Source organism: Pteropus vampyrus, unplaced genomic scaffold (assembly GCF_000151845.1).
Source record: "Pteropus vampyrus isolate Shadow unplaced genomic scaffold, Pvam_2.0 Scaffold89, whole genome shotgun sequence".
NCBI classification, from domain to species: domain Eukaryota; kingdom Metazoa; phylum Chordata; class Mammalia; order Chiroptera; family Pteropodidae; genus Pteropus; species Pteropus vampyrus.
In genome coordinates, this window is record NW_011888870.1 from 3430770 (window position 1) to 3447420 (window position 16651).

Below are 16651 nucleotides of genomic sequence, written 5' to 3' on the forward strand. Positions count from 1 at the left end.
ATTCAGGGCACTCAGGGTCATTTAGTGTCCAGGAGTGCAGAGTCTAAAACTGGGAAGAATAGACAAAGGCCACTGATCTAGGCAGAGGCCAGAGCCTCAGGCTTTGGTCTGGAAAATGAGGAGCTGAGCAATAGCAGAGATGGGATATTGAATTTGTCTTCCTTCTAATAGGGTCTCTCTGGTGAGTGTGGAGAAAAAGGACCCTCCATTAAGGCTTTACATAAAATATAGAGTGTAACGGACTGCTCAAGAGAACTATTTGACTTATGGTAATCACGCTGCTATTGCATCCCCAGAGGAATTCCGGTCCCTTCGCCTGTCCTTTTCTCCAAACCTGGACGACTACAACCCAGACATCCCTGAGTGGAGAAGGGACATCAGCCGAGTCATCAAAAAGTCCCTGGTGGAAGTGAGTACAGACAGTTCTTTCTCTTGCCCAGGCACATGTCTTCTCTGTTCTTGAAGAGTGTCATGGTGAGGGGATTATTGTGCAAAGGAATGACAGGAAAGAGCTGGAGCGCATGGGAGATCTGTCTAATATCTGCATAGCTGAGCCACATGCTTGCAGACATGTCATAGACACTGTGAAGGAAATCAGACTGTGAACAAACACATGGGCCTTACCTCTGCTTAGAGAAGAACATAGAAGTTTGTGACAGTCATACAGAAGAGTGCATGATGAGCCATTAGTAAGTGTAAAATCAGCTACTGTGGATAATACTGAAAGACACAGTGTGAGTCCAATTAGTAAGAACAGCCATGGATTCTAGCTCCACAAATGATGAGCCTAACAGCACAGTGAACACTCCGTACATGATGGTTAGTCATCCTTCTATGTCCCAGCTCTTTTAAAGGCATCTCTCTCCCCTACAGTAGCAGTGAGAAGAAAGTATTATTGTCCTCATTTTGGAGATCGAGCAACTGAGGTTCGGAGAGGTTAAATAACTTACCTAATGCCTTGTAGCTAATAAGTGATGAAGCTACAAAATTGAAGTGAAGGATCAGAGTCCAATGTCTGGGTTTTTGTATATGAAACACGGCTCCCTAGGGTTGGTGAGAAAATAACAAGGTGATGTGATTTGTCACTCTCTGAGCAAATGTCACTGACATTTTGAGAAGACATTTCTTATAGGCACATTTCTCCCTGCAAATTCCACTCCTTGAATGATCAGAGCAGGAATGTCTGCTCTTGGAGCTGCTTGGATTTATTACACAAACCCAGAAAATCAGAAATGAGAGGCTTTCCCCTAGGGAATATTCTTAGTCCAAAAGGTAAGTCCACGTGTGGTGTTTTTGTACATTCTTTTCCGCATCCAACACATGATGCTTGTGACACAAAGAGATATAGAAAGCAAATCTTGTGTCCAGCCTTTTAGTAAAGAGCTGGCCTTCCCCATATTCATACCATTATGTGTTGATATTTATTTAGCATTTTCAATATTCCAGAAACTCTTCTGAGTGCTTTGCATTTTGAACACTGAATTTATAGACAGCCAAATTGCCCAAGGTCATACAGTTAAACATATAGTTAAAAAGCAGACCCAGGAGTCAGACCATCAAGGTTTGAATCTTGATTTTGTGGTTTCACTCTCCTGCCATCCTTTGCCTTATTAAATAGAAAACCAGGGATAAATGGAAGAGTTGGGTAGAAAAGGGGTATCTTCTTGCACTTCTGGGTAAATGCCATGTCATCTCTGTCTTCATGATTTCCAGCATCCATGACATTATGGGTGGCTAAACATGATGACCACAAAGGGGCACAACTGCCAGACTATAGGCCTAACTGGAGTATTTGGAGCCTTCTGCCTTTGAAGCTGTTTGACCTCAGTGTTATAACTGGTTTCTCTCCGCTGCTGTCCAAGAGAGATGACTTAACACCCTTCAGTGAACCCACGACACACCTCCTTCAGTCTGCAGTGTTCTAGGAATTCATGTCCCTGTAAATCTCCCAGGAAGCTGTCCAACACCCCCAGCTGATTTATCAACCAGGCATTAGCTCAGCAGTGACCATTTTTCCAGGCTGATTTCTCTTCACATATATTGTCTAGCAATCATTTGCCCTAGGTCTTCACCTTTTCGCCAGCTTTCTGATAGTCTAGAAATTACTGCTTATCAATATTTCTAAGTGCATAGCATAATCAGCTAAATGCAGAATAAACAGATTGGCTCAGCATCCCTCAGGATAGGGTGTGATTGGTGGAGGCAGTTTTGAGAACTCCTTGGTAACCCAATCTTAAGAGACAGTTGACCCGGCCCTTGCTTCCTAGTGTCCCACGCCATTTTTGGCCATTTCCTTGCATCCTGAAGTGCCACAGTGTTAAGTGTACCTTAATAAACCCTACAAGAGGTACAACTTGGGGTACAACAACTACTTATTTGTAGTTGTCTTCCTATTCATTACGTGACAGAATTGGGTATAAAATCGGTTGCCTTTTCCTCATCAAATGGGATTTTTCTGTTGACATTTCACAATGGAATCTTTAACTGAATGTCATTCAATAAACATTTTTTGTATATGACTGGGATGATTTAGACAATCTCTGAGTTAAAAATCTAGTAGGGCCACAAAACAATATGAAGTTAGCTGTGACAGGAGCTGCTGTATATTCAGTGCCCATTATTGGGAGAAGGGAATCAGTAGAGCACTGGTTAAGGACAGAGGTTTCAAGGTCAGACCAAGGTGCCAACTAAGCATCACCACCCACTACCTAAGCGGCCATGAGTCACTGTTTAACTTTCCTCCATCTACTATCTGTCCTGTGACAGAGATACATTGCCTAAATTCTCTTTCAGAGAAAGACTCTCATCTTAGCCGCGGGGAGTGCTGTGGGCAGAGGCTTCAGCTGCCTTGTGCCATGTCATGCCCCTTGCCAGGGTGCTCACATCTAGTGGTTAACAGCGCAGTTCTATAAAGCCCGGGCCATCTCAGCTTAACCTTGGACAAATCTGAAGTACCATTCTTACTCCCAACAAACTCTCTTGAGGCTATTGTTAGCCTTCATCACAGCTCAGCTTCTCCTTCATCACAGCTCATTCTTACTTCCTTCCCTTCACTCCCATAGATGTTGATCTCAAGAACACTCTTAATAAGCACCCTGAATGCTAAACTCAGGGTCCACTTCCTAAAGACCGCAACCTGTGATATGTCTTCACCTGCAAAGAGAGGCATAAAAATAATTGCATCAAAGAGTCATTGTAGAGGGTTGCATTATATAAACAAGTTGCTTAGCACAATACCAGACATGTAGAGGTCAGAAATAAAAAATCACCTATTTGTGAAATCATGAAAAATATATTGAAACAAGTGGATTTTAAGAAGATTCATGAAAGATAAGTAACATTCTAGCAGCAAATGTAGAGAAAAGATGTTCTGGGGGAGATGGCATACACAAAAATATTTGCCAGAAAGGGCTGGAATATTGAAAAATTGTACATGATTCCATTTGGCTGGAGGGTAAGATGACGGTGTGCATTGTGGGTAATTAGTTTAGAAAAGAAAGGCGGGACCCTATTGTAGAAGCTCTGAATATACATTTAATCCAGTTGGTAGTAGAAATTGTTGCAAGAATTTGAACAGGAAAACACAATCTCAGTTGGACTAAGGAAACTAAATTTGGGAGTAGTAGTATCTCCTGGAAATAGAGAGACAATTGTGAAACTTAAGGGTAAAGAGTATAAATGCTAAATTGGGATATTAACCATGGGTATTTAAACAGAACGGAACCAATAGGATTATTAGTGTGGAGGTCCAATTATCAAGATCTCATGGAAGGAGAATGTGATGTCGAGGCAAATGGAATGCTTCAAGCCGGAGTGTCTGGGAAAAGACTGGCCCGAGGCATTCAGACGTAGAATGAAGGTTTTGCAGGTGAAAATGAGAAGTTCTTTTTTTGACATATTTGTCAGAAGTCTCGGTAAAACAAGCAAATGAATGACATTCTGACTGGCCACTGGAGAGAAAAGCTGGGGTTGAAGCTATTGATTCTACAACCATCTAGAGAGTTAGTTCAGGGGAAACCCTGGGATATAAGCTCAAAAGAGATCAGGTAAACTAAGATAAAGAGGAGTCCTTGAGTTATATCCATAATTTCAACAGGAGATTCAGCATGGCAGCATCAAGTTCTCAGAATGCTTCATGAAACAGGCTAATCATCAGGTTCCAATGATGTGAAGTCAGCAGATGCCTGGGGGTTGTGATGTAGGGGAGTCTAATAAGTCAGGTCACTAAGATGTGACTGGTCGAAGAAATAACTCTAGTGCTGCAACACAGGAGGAGGCTAGGTTGAAAAGGGTTGAGGCATGAGGGGCAGATGATAAAGTTTGCTAAGTGAGAGTCCTCTCATTGGCATGGCTCACTTCCTGGAGACGCCCCAGAGGAAGAGGAGCTGACATTTGAATCCCCAGGCACTACTCAGGTGCTTTGTGTGTAACTCATCTATTTCTCAAAACTACCTTTTTACAAATACTAGTAATATCCCCATTGTTTTTATTTAGAGGAATGTAGATACGGAAAGAATAGTGTTTAAAGTCTCACAGGAACGGAGCTGAGACCAAACCTCAGAAGTCTGACTCTGGAGCCTACACTTAGAGTCCAGCGCTGCCTCTCACATCCCTTCTGACCTGCTTTCCCCAGGACAGTGCTTGGACACCCCACCCGCATCCCCACTCCTCACTGAGTCCTTGGCCGCTTCTCGTCACCTTTCCTTCAGGACTTATATGTATCTGTATCTCTCTCTTAGGCCACGGGGGTGCCAAGCCAGCACATCTTGGTGGCCGTGCTTCCAGGCTTACCCACCGCTGCTGAGCTCTTTGTCTTGCCATATCAGGATCCAACAGGAGAAAACAAAAGATCAGCTGAGGACCTGGAGCAGGTGAGTCCCCCAGGTGACGTTTCAGCTCCTCTCAACAGTCTGGACCACACTCCTGCTAGGATCTGACTGCCACCACAGCAGCTCCAAGGAATCTCGGCTTAAGAGTGAGGGCACCAGCAATTTGTGGAGTTTTGGACTTTCTGGTCTTCCATTTCTATAACCTGGCGATCCTCACAATAGCTTCACCAAGAAACACATGAAAGAGTATTTGTTGTAGGCAGTGGCTAAGTTATGTATATTTACACTATGGAATATTCTGCAGTGTTTACGATGAACTAGATAAATCTATGCCTACTGAAGTGACAAACATTTCTTACTTAAGATATTAAGTGGGGAAAAAAGCAAGTAGCTGAACAAAATATGGAGGTCGAACCGTTTATATTTTCATCTCAAAAGTTTCATGAGGATCAAATAACATTATATGTATCTTTTTTAAAAGGTACAACTTTTATACAGATCATGAATCTTCTTTATCACCACCATGCTAAGATGACCTGATGTGTGTTTATAATAAATGAGTAATATTGGCTCCAGACACCATCCAGTGGCTATGTAGGGTTCACTTCCCCAGGTCTACCACCTCTGGAATATTAGAGAGTATGTGTGTGTGTATGTGTGTGTGTGTGTGTGTGTGTGTGTGTGTGTGTGTTTCTGTCTCTCACCTGCCCTCTTTGATCTTTTTGTTCCTCACCTTCTGCCTTTTAACTTCAAAAGATGCTCCCATCTCTATAGTGGGGATCGTTGTTATACTATTGTTGTTGCTGTTGTTGTTCTCCATCCATTCAGTTAAAATGATCAGTCTCTGTCTGATTACCCTGTTAGAAACTATGTGATTTCAGTTTCTCCATTCTTTCTGGCAGATAGATTAAAAATAGGATTCCTCTCAGGCACTTAATGAATATTGGCTTTTTCTTCTCTAGTACTTTGAACTTTTCAGTTTACTTAGAATAAACTGATAATCTAGTCCCATGATCTCTATAGCCTTCCAAGATGGCTAGAGAACCTCCTATAATAGCCTTATTAACAACAACCCCAAATTATGGTGTGCCCCACCTCCTACCAAACACCCTCCTTTCATCTGCCACTTTCTCACTTGGTGGAAGACTCACCTCTGTAATTTTCTCCATGTGCAAGTAATAAGGAATAGAGCTGTCATGGAAAGCCCTGTTGAACCCCACTTCCTAGTGAACTGCAGTTGAAGGGCAGGCAGCTGATAACCCATCAGATGTGCATCCGAGTTGCTCAGCCCTGGCACTCAGCTTCCCATTATATTCTACCAATCACTATCTGGACCTGCAATTAAGTAGGAGAAAAAAATGTATTATTTTTTATTACAGCATTGCCAATGAGAACTAAAGGGAAAGTAGATCACTATCCTAGGCGTTTAGGTATGAACATTTACAGTTGTCCCTCTGGAAATCTTACTGATTGTCCATGAAATCCAGATTATAATCTTTTCAAGTACAGGACAGTCCAGATTTAGAACTAGAATATTTCCTAGGAACCACATCATCTGTGCATCTCTATTTCTCATACTTTCTATATTTCTCTAAAAGTATAATATATTCTAGATCTTTCCTTGAGGAATTGTGGAAAGAAGAAGGGTACGTTCTTTGAAACCTCTTCTGCTTGTGTAGGAATGTATCTTGCTTTGACTGTTTTTTTTTCTGGAGTACTTACTTTCTTTATCCTCCGTGTTATGTGAGTGCCTCTTTCAAAGGCATTCTCAGAGGGTTGAGTGATTGTCCTGAGGTAGCCTGGTACTGGGTACTAATAAACCATTAATCAGAGATCTGATAGCAGCTGGTTTGTTTGAAGGCTGTGTAACTTAGCATTTGGTACATATATAAAGGGAATCCAGCCATTTTAGAAAGAGCACAGATTTGGAGAAATATAAACCAAGTTTCCCATTTCAGTTGTGATATTCATTATGTCTGTTTTATAGATGAGAAAAATTATGACCAAAAAAGTTAAGTAATTCAGCCAAAGGCACATAATCTATAATAATCATCTCCCAGGGTGTTTGAGATATTATTAAAGAAATGATACGATAAAGTACTTGTCCTATAGTAGGTGGCCAATAAATGGTAAATGGATGATGGTTACATTTATGGCCATTTTATGACAAGAGGAGAATATATAGAAAATGAAAAAAAAAATGACTGTTTGGTATAGTCAGGGCATGTACTGGAACAAAAAGGATGATGGGGGTAAGGGAAAAGATTAATGAATGAAATTACAGAAGAGAACAAGGACAATAAAAAATAGAAAGAGCGTATATGAATGACTCTGTTGGAGTGAGGATGACACATCTAAGTGATCATGTAGAGTTATAGCTTATGAAAAACAAAGTACCAAGCTAAAGATTATAACTCTGTTTAAGGAAATCTCAAGTATATCAACTTTATCCAGGACTCAAACTAAACCAAATGCAGTGACCAAACAAATGCCAAACCAAGCACGTTAAGACCAGCGTCTTAGTTGTGGAGAAGAGCATTATCCTGATTAAAAACTGCAGTAATGAAATCAACATGCAAAACTGAAGCCATAAGCCAACCTGTGAAATAGGGGCCCTCCATCAGAAACCTGTAGTTTTCTTCCAGAGAGGAGCCTTTGATATTTTCTCTGACTCAGTCACTTTAAAATGAATGAATTCGGTCCCCAACGAGATGTGACTTGCCTAAGGTGACACAACTCTTTCGGGCAAATGAGATTCTAGTTCTGTTTTTGCAACTACCTCTAGAGCCTCGTGGGCTATCTCTTCCACCCCATGCTACAGACATGGATTTGAATACCACTTTACTTTTGTGTACCCCCAAATACCAAGGTTGTTGCACCAGGAAATGAACGTGAGATGTTTTGTGTATCTGTCTGTCTGTCTGATGCAATTAACAGCTATTTAGTTCAAACAGATTTAAGGGAAAGTAAATTGTTGAGGTTATTTAGTTGAAAAGTCTAAGGATACAGTTCAAACAAGAATAAATTCAGAGCCATTCAAAAGTGTCACCAAATTACTCCTCTCTGTTCCTCTCTCCTTCTTTCTCTGCCTCTTTTCTTAGCTGCCACATGGGAAGGCTACCTAAGAGTGAAGCCAACATATAGGAAAGCAAGAGTGGCCACAGGAAGCCCTGGCCAGCTTCTATTTAGTTTGCTTGTCAACTCCATCCAGAAGACAATGTCTCCCCATGATTGCATCACAAGAGCCCCAGGTTAACAGTTCTCACTGGCCCGACTTGGGTAAAATAGGCATCTCTTAACTAGCCCTGTAGCCAGAGGGATAGAATGCTGTCAAGTCAGATGTGTTATACGCTCTCTGGATCAGGAGTTTAGGGAGCCCCTCCTAAATCAAATTAACAGAGATGAAGGAGGACATGGTTCTTAAAGAAAAATGTGGATGAGAGAGAAAGAACACTGGGCAGGCAAAAGCAACTGACCTCTTTTGTAATAAATAACACAGAAATTTTAAATGAATACAAAGCAAAACCAAGCAACAGAAAGGGCCCGCCTTGTTTGAACGCTGCCCTCTGATTCCCAGTTGGCATTTGGGAAGGGCTGACCATATCCCCTATCCCCCTGGCTCCTTTCTTGTAAAGGTATAGCACAGAATCCCCACCTGGGGAGGAAATGGGACACTGGCCAGGTGGACCCTGACGACTGAGAGAGCAAGACCCCAGCAAAGGGTTCTTGGCTCTCCTCCCTTTAATATCATTTCCAGGAGAGAGGGATGCTGGCTTAGACTGAGCTATCTTGTCTGAGAAATAAATTGAAAATCCCTCACAGTGAGAAGTACTTGACCTTGCTATCAAGATAATGTGGGCTGGGTTAATCAAGTGACCTCTGTCTGGGAGGGTTCCACCAGTCTTTATTTCAGATCTCTGGTGAGTGAGAAGAGGCTCACTTGCCCTTTGCTGGCCTCATCAGGGATAGTATGTCCTGCTACCCTGAAGACAGCTGCTCAGGTATAGAGCAACCCCTCCCCCACTGTCACTGTGCTTCCCTTCTCTGAGTCCTCAGAAGTGAGCAGATTTGTAACTGCCTCTCCTGGAGAGAAGAAAGGCCTTCATGCTCTCTCAAGGTTGTTTGTGATGCTGTGCTGGGGAGATAGGAGCCTATAAGTTGTCTTGCAGAATCCTTAAAGGGCATGGAAACACTTAAAAGGAACAAAAAGACTATGGAAAAAATGTCAGCCGCCAACAATGAATTCCCTTCTTGCTTGTTTGTGTTTCCATATGCATTTGACAGGTGCAGAATCCAAAATCCAGGGAAAGGAAAGGCACCTCTGAAAATGGAAGTCTATTGGCAGCATTTTCAAGAAGTAAAGATTCATTCTGAAATGTAATTGATAATCTCAGACTCTTTTCTAAATGACCTCATAGTCTACCTTGTTCAGAATTTTTAACATGGGGAATTGAACTATAGAAATACTCTGGAGTTCACAAGGAAGATCATTAAAGCAGGGAACTATAACTAAAAGTAGAATAGGTAAGAGTTGGGCCAAAAGTAACATGGCAAAAGGAGACAGAATGTAGAACTGGGGAACCCAGAGGGGAGTATGAATGGCTAATTTATTTCTTCATTATATCATCCAGGAAATTTCCTGGGCACTTTATTTTTTTAATTGCAGTTGATGTTCAGTGTTATTTTATATAAGTTTCAGGTGGAAGGAATACTGGTTAGACATTTATATACTTTAGGAAGTGATCCTTTCAATTAGTCTAGTAGCCACCTGGCACTAACATAATTATTACAATATTACTGACTATATTCCCTATGCTGTAGTTTCCAACCTCATGACTATCTTGTAACTACCAATTGTATTTCACTTTTTTCACCCCGCCCCGTAACCCTCTCCTACCTGGCAATTACCAGTTTGTTCTCTGTACGTATGAGTCTGTTTCTGTTGTATTATTCATTTATTTTGTTCTTTAGATCCCACCATGAGATCACACGGTATTTGTCTTTCTCTGCCTGACTTATTTCACTCAGCATAACACCCTCTAGGTCCATCCATGTTGTTGCAAATGCTAAGATTTCATTCTTTTTTATGGCCAGGTAATATTTCATTGCATAGATTTACCACCTCTTCTTTATCTGATCATCTATTGATGGACACTCAGGTTGCTTCTGGCTATTGTTCATGTCTATGCTGCAGTGAACATAGGTGTGCATATATCTTTCCAAATTAGAGTTTTGAATTTCTTCAGATAAATACGAAGAAGTAGAATTGCTGGGTCATATTTTTAATTTTTTGAGGGACCTCCATACTATTTTCCATAGTGCTCTTTTTCTCTCTTATGATATTGAGAATAAAAATGTTTGGGGGCACTACTCCACCAGCTTGAGTCAGTGTGTGACCACAATGAGCACAGCACCATGGCCTACCTGCACTGTGAGCAAGAAATATATTTTTATCATTCCAAACCTTTGAGACTTTAACACTGTTTACTTCAGCCTAACCTAGCTCATTCTCATCGTTACACTTCAATTTCATATTTTGTAAAGAAGATAAGGAGGAACGTTGATGTTTTCACTTTAGCAGGTCCCTCCCACAGCATCCTTTGGATGATCACTTTCAATGTATTTTTGAGTCCCCACTGTCTTTTCAAGTGGTATTATAAGTGAAGTGTGAGTTATATTAGAATCACAGGCATAGCCCACCAATCGACAGATGCCAACAATAATATGTCGTTTCTTTGATCATGGTTATTTAGCTGCAGAAGAATAGAAAATGGACTGTGTAGGAAAGCAGCATAAGAGGGTTGACAGCACAAAGGATAAATGAAATTCGCTAAGACAACACACTTTCACTGGACAGAAAAAGGAAAATAAATTCAACTTGCTTCAGCAGGTCCAATCTCCCAGCAATCACACATTATTTTCCTTGATTCTTTATCATGCAAGCTTTTGTTCTTCTCATTCAGGCTGTCAGCACACTTTTCTATATATTTCAGGTTATTCTACTTCTTTCATAGCCAAAGACTCTCCCAAACATTATAAATTATATTAACTGGCAAACAGAATGTGGCAATCCTGAGGGTAGGGTTAGGAATCGCCTATTGCTATAACTCATATTCATCAGCTGACATAGGACTGGTATCACAGATGAATAAGAGATGGCAGAATAATTAATAAAGTGCTGTATTTTTTAAATCTCCTAAACCTGCTTAGCCCAACTTCTTTCCAAATATCTTTTGTTCTCTCTTCGTCAGCTGGTTAAAGGAAAGCGTTTTTAATAAAAATGCCTTAGGATTAGGAGTCAAACAATATTGAAGTCTGCTCTCAACTCTTCAAATATTAACTCGGTAAACTAAGGTATGTCCTTTAAGCTCCATGTTCCTTTCCATGGAGAAACCAGCACTAACACCTAAAACATTCTGAGTTAGAAATAATAGTAAGAATTACGCAACTTTACCAATATGAAGTGCTCAATGCATAGATAATATACTTAAAATATATCTATAACAATTCATGATTTGAAGAAAAAATACAAGATAAACATTCTGCGAGTGGCATAGAAAACATTTAAAATGTTGTCAAAATCTGTCAACAGTTTTATACTCATTTATTTGAGTAGAGAGGTACATGGTTCTAATTGAGATTATTCTTGTATGCAATGTAAATTTTATTTAGTTTTGTTTCTGTGCTTAATTTCTTTCCAACAAACTATGTGTTCTTTATTTCATGTCCTTTGATGCAAGTTAAAAACATGAAACATACTTTCTGCTAACCAATTATTTTTGCATAGCCTGCTTAATTTTGTAAATGATACAGATAAAGCCAACAAAGCAATGTTATAAATGAAAACAAATCTGGGAAGTTAATTATATTCACCAGGGACTCTCCTGGAGATTATAAATCAGAAGTATGTTGTTCTGATGAACTCTGTTTTCTTGTTTAGTTATTTATATCTCTCACTTGAGGAAAAAAGACATTCTCAGAGATGAGAATAAATATCACTTCGAGTGATTGAAAAAGAGAAGTCTTTCTCTTGCAAATACATAATTCTCTTTTGTTCATGTGATAGACTCTGTAACATAGGGCAATTCCTTAATTACTTCTGACCAGTCTTACTATTTGAGTTCAAACATTTTCTGCAAATATAAGTATGTATACGTGCACTTATGTACCATATGTAGATAAACATATATATTTTATACATACATAATTATATATATTTCACATATATATGCTCACATTTCTATATGTGTGTATGCATATGTATGTGTGTATTTCATAACTAAAACCTTTCTGATTGACCTCTACTAAAAATCCACTGTCAGGTTCCCAAAAAGACCTTACAGTTGAATGATAAGAATAAGGTAGAATAAGGAACTTGTATATTGCAACAATTTAGAGAACACAGAGGAAAAGCATTCTACAGTCTGTATTAGAAATCCACTTTCTGTAATCCTGGAGCACTATGAAAGATTCTCAAGTCTCAGGAAATAGAATAGCCCAAAATAGAGAAAAAAATTCTTTTCAGTGTAATTTTATTACAGTCTTGTTTTTCTGCATGGGTTTCCAAATGAAACCATTTGAGAGGCTGAGCTTGCACTGGATCCCAGGTGCTCAACCACAGGTCATCCCAGGTTCCTGCTGTTAAGCAAAGAAGTTCATCCGCAGGCCACTTGGGTTCTGTTACGAAGCTGAGGCTTCTGCAAGAGACTCTCTTTCAAAACAAAGCCATCTGGCCCTGCCTAACTGATCAAAGGATCAAAGGTGTCCTTTCGGCAACTTGATGGACTAAATGAAACTCAACAAATGTAAAAGGAAAAGTAAGAATTTAGAATCACAGTCAGACAGCATCTAAGTAGACTTTAAAACATGTTAAAGAAAATATTAAATTAATTGATTAGAATATTAAAAATTAGGCAATGAGACCAGATAAAAATAATTGGAGTGAGAGAATAGCTTTTCAGAAATTAGTCAAAAGGATAAGTGAAACAGGGTAAACTGAGCTGGGTTTTCTGTTTCAAACAAGTGAACAGAGTTTTACCTTATCTTTAAAACCTTACCTTATACAGTTACTCCACACAGAAGGTTCTTGGCCCCATGCTGGGGTTAAATATTCTGTGGCCCAGAATTCCGTGGGTCTGTCCAGTATATGTGTCAGGCTGAGGAATGGTTCAGCTGAAGTCCACAATCATGAAACAAGGGTCAGCCATTTCATGACTTAAGTTGTGGTTGCACTTTGTTTCAACTTTATAATTTATTATTTTAAAAGGACTATTTTGCCATTCAGTAAATATCCATAACGTATCTATTCTGTGAAAGCCACAAGGCATGTTTGAGAAAGAGGTGGGAGGCATAAGGAAGAATAAGTTGGAGTCTATTACCAAGATGTAAGATTAATGTATATGAATCTCTCCACAATGTATGAAGTGTACATATCTACTTCTTTTATGTTCTCTATATAACAAATCTGCTTTAAAAACTGGGAGTGACTTTTTAAATACTACAGGATAATTTTTAAGATTAAAAATTATTTGATTAATCAATAGTTTATACTATTTTAGCATTTGGGATGTAAAGTAAAGTCATGCTTAAAATAATTATTTCTGTATATTCTGGAACAAAAATTCAAAATCATATAACACTCATTTAGATAATTCATAGGTATAATATTGGGACTACTTTGGTAAATACAAGGAATATTTTTCAGCACGTGTGTTTATAATTGGTATAACAATTTGGGCGGCACTCACTATGACACTTCTTCTTTCAGATATCAGAACTACTGATCCACAAGCTCAATCAAAACTCGGTGCACTTTGAGCTGAAGCCTGGAGTCCAAGTCCTTGTTCACGCAGCTCACTTAACAGCAGGTCAGTTTCCATGTCCCGGGGTTCTCGCCAGAGGCTGGAGTGAAAGGGGCTCCCACTCTGTTGTTTCAATGTAACAAGACCAGATGGTGCCCCTCCTTATCAGAAATAGGGAATCAATCGTTGTAGCTTCCCTTGCTTGGCATTTTTGCCTTAATGGGGACCCATAAAGCAACAGAAGAAAGTGACTTTTCTCACTTGTCCCTAGCAGTAACCACTAGGTACATACTCCTCAAATAATAGCATACTTCATCTCAACAGAAATCTTGCAAATAAACTTAACCCTACAAATAAATGTTTTCTGATCTTTCTGCAAAAGCTTATTTTCAAGTCATTCATGTCATGAATAATTTTCTTTAAGTTTTGGGATAAGGTAGTGCAGAAGAAAGAGCTGAGACTTAGGAGTTGTACAGGATCATAGCCAGGAATTGAACCCCGAGTTGGTAATGATCTCACAAATTAATTAATGTCATTGAGCTCTATCTCTTTACCTATAACATGTGTGTGTGGGCGGGGGAGGGGGGGGACCGTGGATCCTCTTCCTAAGGCTATATAAAAGTCTCAATGATAATTTAGGTAATCCCAAGTATATAGAAATAGATATTGTTGTTTTGTATTAATACTAAATTAAATTAACAACATTTACTGGGTATTTTTTTGCAGAGCTAGTGCTATATAGAGTACATAGAGTATAAAGCCCAATGGAAAATGATCTTCGTCATCAAAATACATATGATCTGGTTGAGGTGTGACAGAGTTTGCTGTTAGCAGTGGTGGTGGTGGTGGCATTGTTGGGTGGAGGAGATGGGCATTGGCAAGTATCTCAATGAATAAAATAAAGAAAATGCCTCATATATAAAGAGACAGTAGAGCATATTGGATTTTGCAATTTTTCAGCCAGACCATTGGTTTCAATCTTGGCCCTGTTACTCCCTCACGATACAGACCTGGAGAAGAGACTCAACTTCTCTGTGCTGTAGAGGTGGCAATAGCACCTATGTCAATGGGATTGTGTGAGAATTAAGTTAATGCACTTAGAATAGTGCCTGGCATATAGTAAGCCATTATTTTTTTCTTTTCACTCTTTTTATTCTTAGCAAAGTTGTATAAGAAATTTAGAGAAGAGATAAATTGTGTCCAGTGAAAATGACACAGCAAAGTGCAAAGAAGGAGGTGGTCTTTGGAAAAGACCTTGAAGGATGGGTAGGATTGAACTTCAAAGATATTCCAGGCTCCAAAGCACCAAAGAAGAGCCCTTGGGAACCTCAAGGGATATGGGGATGCTAAGAAAGTGTGGACAAAGAGCGACAGTTTCCAACTCTATTCTCTGGTTTCCTGGAGAACCTGAAATTGTGCCTAGGTCTAGAAGAAGGCCGAGTAGGTTGACCTCTTTTCTGCTTGTATATATATTTTTTTAACTGAAGTTCAAAAAAATGGAATTAAAAAAAACCCCACTGCCTTAAGAGAACAAATATTTAAAAGCCACTCTTCCTGAGCATGGGATGTGGAGGTAGAGAGTAGAGATATGCCAGAGTGAGCAGTTTATAATTCCTTTGGTGGGCTCTGGGAAGCCATGGAGACCTTTGAGCTGAGGTATGACTGATTCAGAGGATCATTTGAGGAAGATGACCCTTAAGAGCAAAGAGGGCTGAGTCAGGCTGATTTGCTATTCTGCAACTCACCATCCGAATTCCTCCGCTGAACAGACATTAATTAAGTGCCTACGCTCAGCCAAGCATCGTTCTTAGCATGGGCTGTTCTCTGCCTTCATGAAGTGTCCACAACCAAGGAAAGGCAGGCAGGAAGCAGATTAACAAATGTCACTTTTTGAATTGTACTGCAGACAAAAATGCCCTGAAGAAATTATAGAACTGTAAGAGAACAGGGAAGGTTAAGCCTCACCTGTGAGAGCAACCCCTATGTCTACGGTCTGAACAAAGCCCACCAACTTACCAAGGACATTTGATGACCTGGATTGGTCATTTCCTACCCAGAATATTGACTTTTGGTCTTTGGTAGAAGGTGGCAACTGACACGTCTGTTACATAGAGCTGGTTAAAATACAGAATGGACGGTCTAGAAATATGAGTTGTCATTCTGATAGCCGACCACTGACAAATTGTCAAATGAGTAGAAAGTAACTACTTGAAATTGACTTAAATAGGTTTACTGATTTACTTAATTTAATTAGATTGTCCAGCCTGTTTAGGGGGCAGACTAAACCTCATCTAGTTCATTTCTTGTGATGCAAAATTTGCTTTCCAACATACTTCTGAATGAGCGCTGTCTTCAGGCACCATCTTTTGCTATAGAGTAGCTTAACGTATGAGAAAACCTTTCTGTACTATTTACCAGGGGATTATGTTGGAAAGGGGAACATCACAGGTCAAGGTAGTCATACAACTAACCCCATTTTTTCCAATTCTGGGAAAATCTGGAAAATTTTTCTAATTAATGTTCATAGTTCATTCCATGTCTGGGGAGCAGGACTCAGATCCTTGGGAAAAAGGACTGACTAAGGGAGATATGTTAATAGGAACACAGGTAAGCACACTGAGCTTTTAAGGGGATCCCCCTGCAGCATAAATATATATGATGAAATGTTGCCAAAGAATGAGAGAACAACCACCACCACCACCACCACGACAAAAATTCATTTCGAGGCAAAAACCCAGTCTTAAACTGGGCCAAGTTGAGTAGAGTGAGAACATTCGTTGACTCCCAACCATTGTGACTGTTCATGGCTCTTCCCTGTTAGATATGATAGTAGAGCCTTTTGACATTGTAATTCCAAACCTGATCAGCCGGTGTTATTGAGCTTCCTGTGTGACTAGCTCAGTGACTGGAGCAGATGCAGGCTTATATGTGGATAATCAACTCCAATTTGAAGAGTAAAGGAAGAGAATGTCAGGCGCTGATGCAATAACTGAGTTTTGAAAACTTTTGTTATATCGAGTT

General features: G+C 39.7%; 1 protein-coding gene across 5 annotated transcripts in view; it reads left to right on the plus strand.

The window, feature by feature from the left end:
• Nucleotides 1-16651, plus strand: part of SORCS1 (sortilin related VPS10 domain containing receptor 1) — a 482842-nt gene that overhangs the window by 452114 nt on the left and 14077 nt on the right. For all 5 annotated transcript variants that reach the window (XM_011363774.2, XM_011363773.1, XM_011363770.1 and 2 more), the window contains exons 22-24: nucleotides 297-409; nucleotides 4740-4871; nucleotides 13597-13696. In XM_011363774.2, the coding sequence (XP_011362076.1) occupies nucleotides 297-409; nucleotides 4740-4871; nucleotides 13597-13696 (345 nt within the window). The remainder of the gene's footprint in view (nucleotides 1-296; nucleotides 410-4739; nucleotides 4872-13596; nucleotides 13697-16651) is intronic.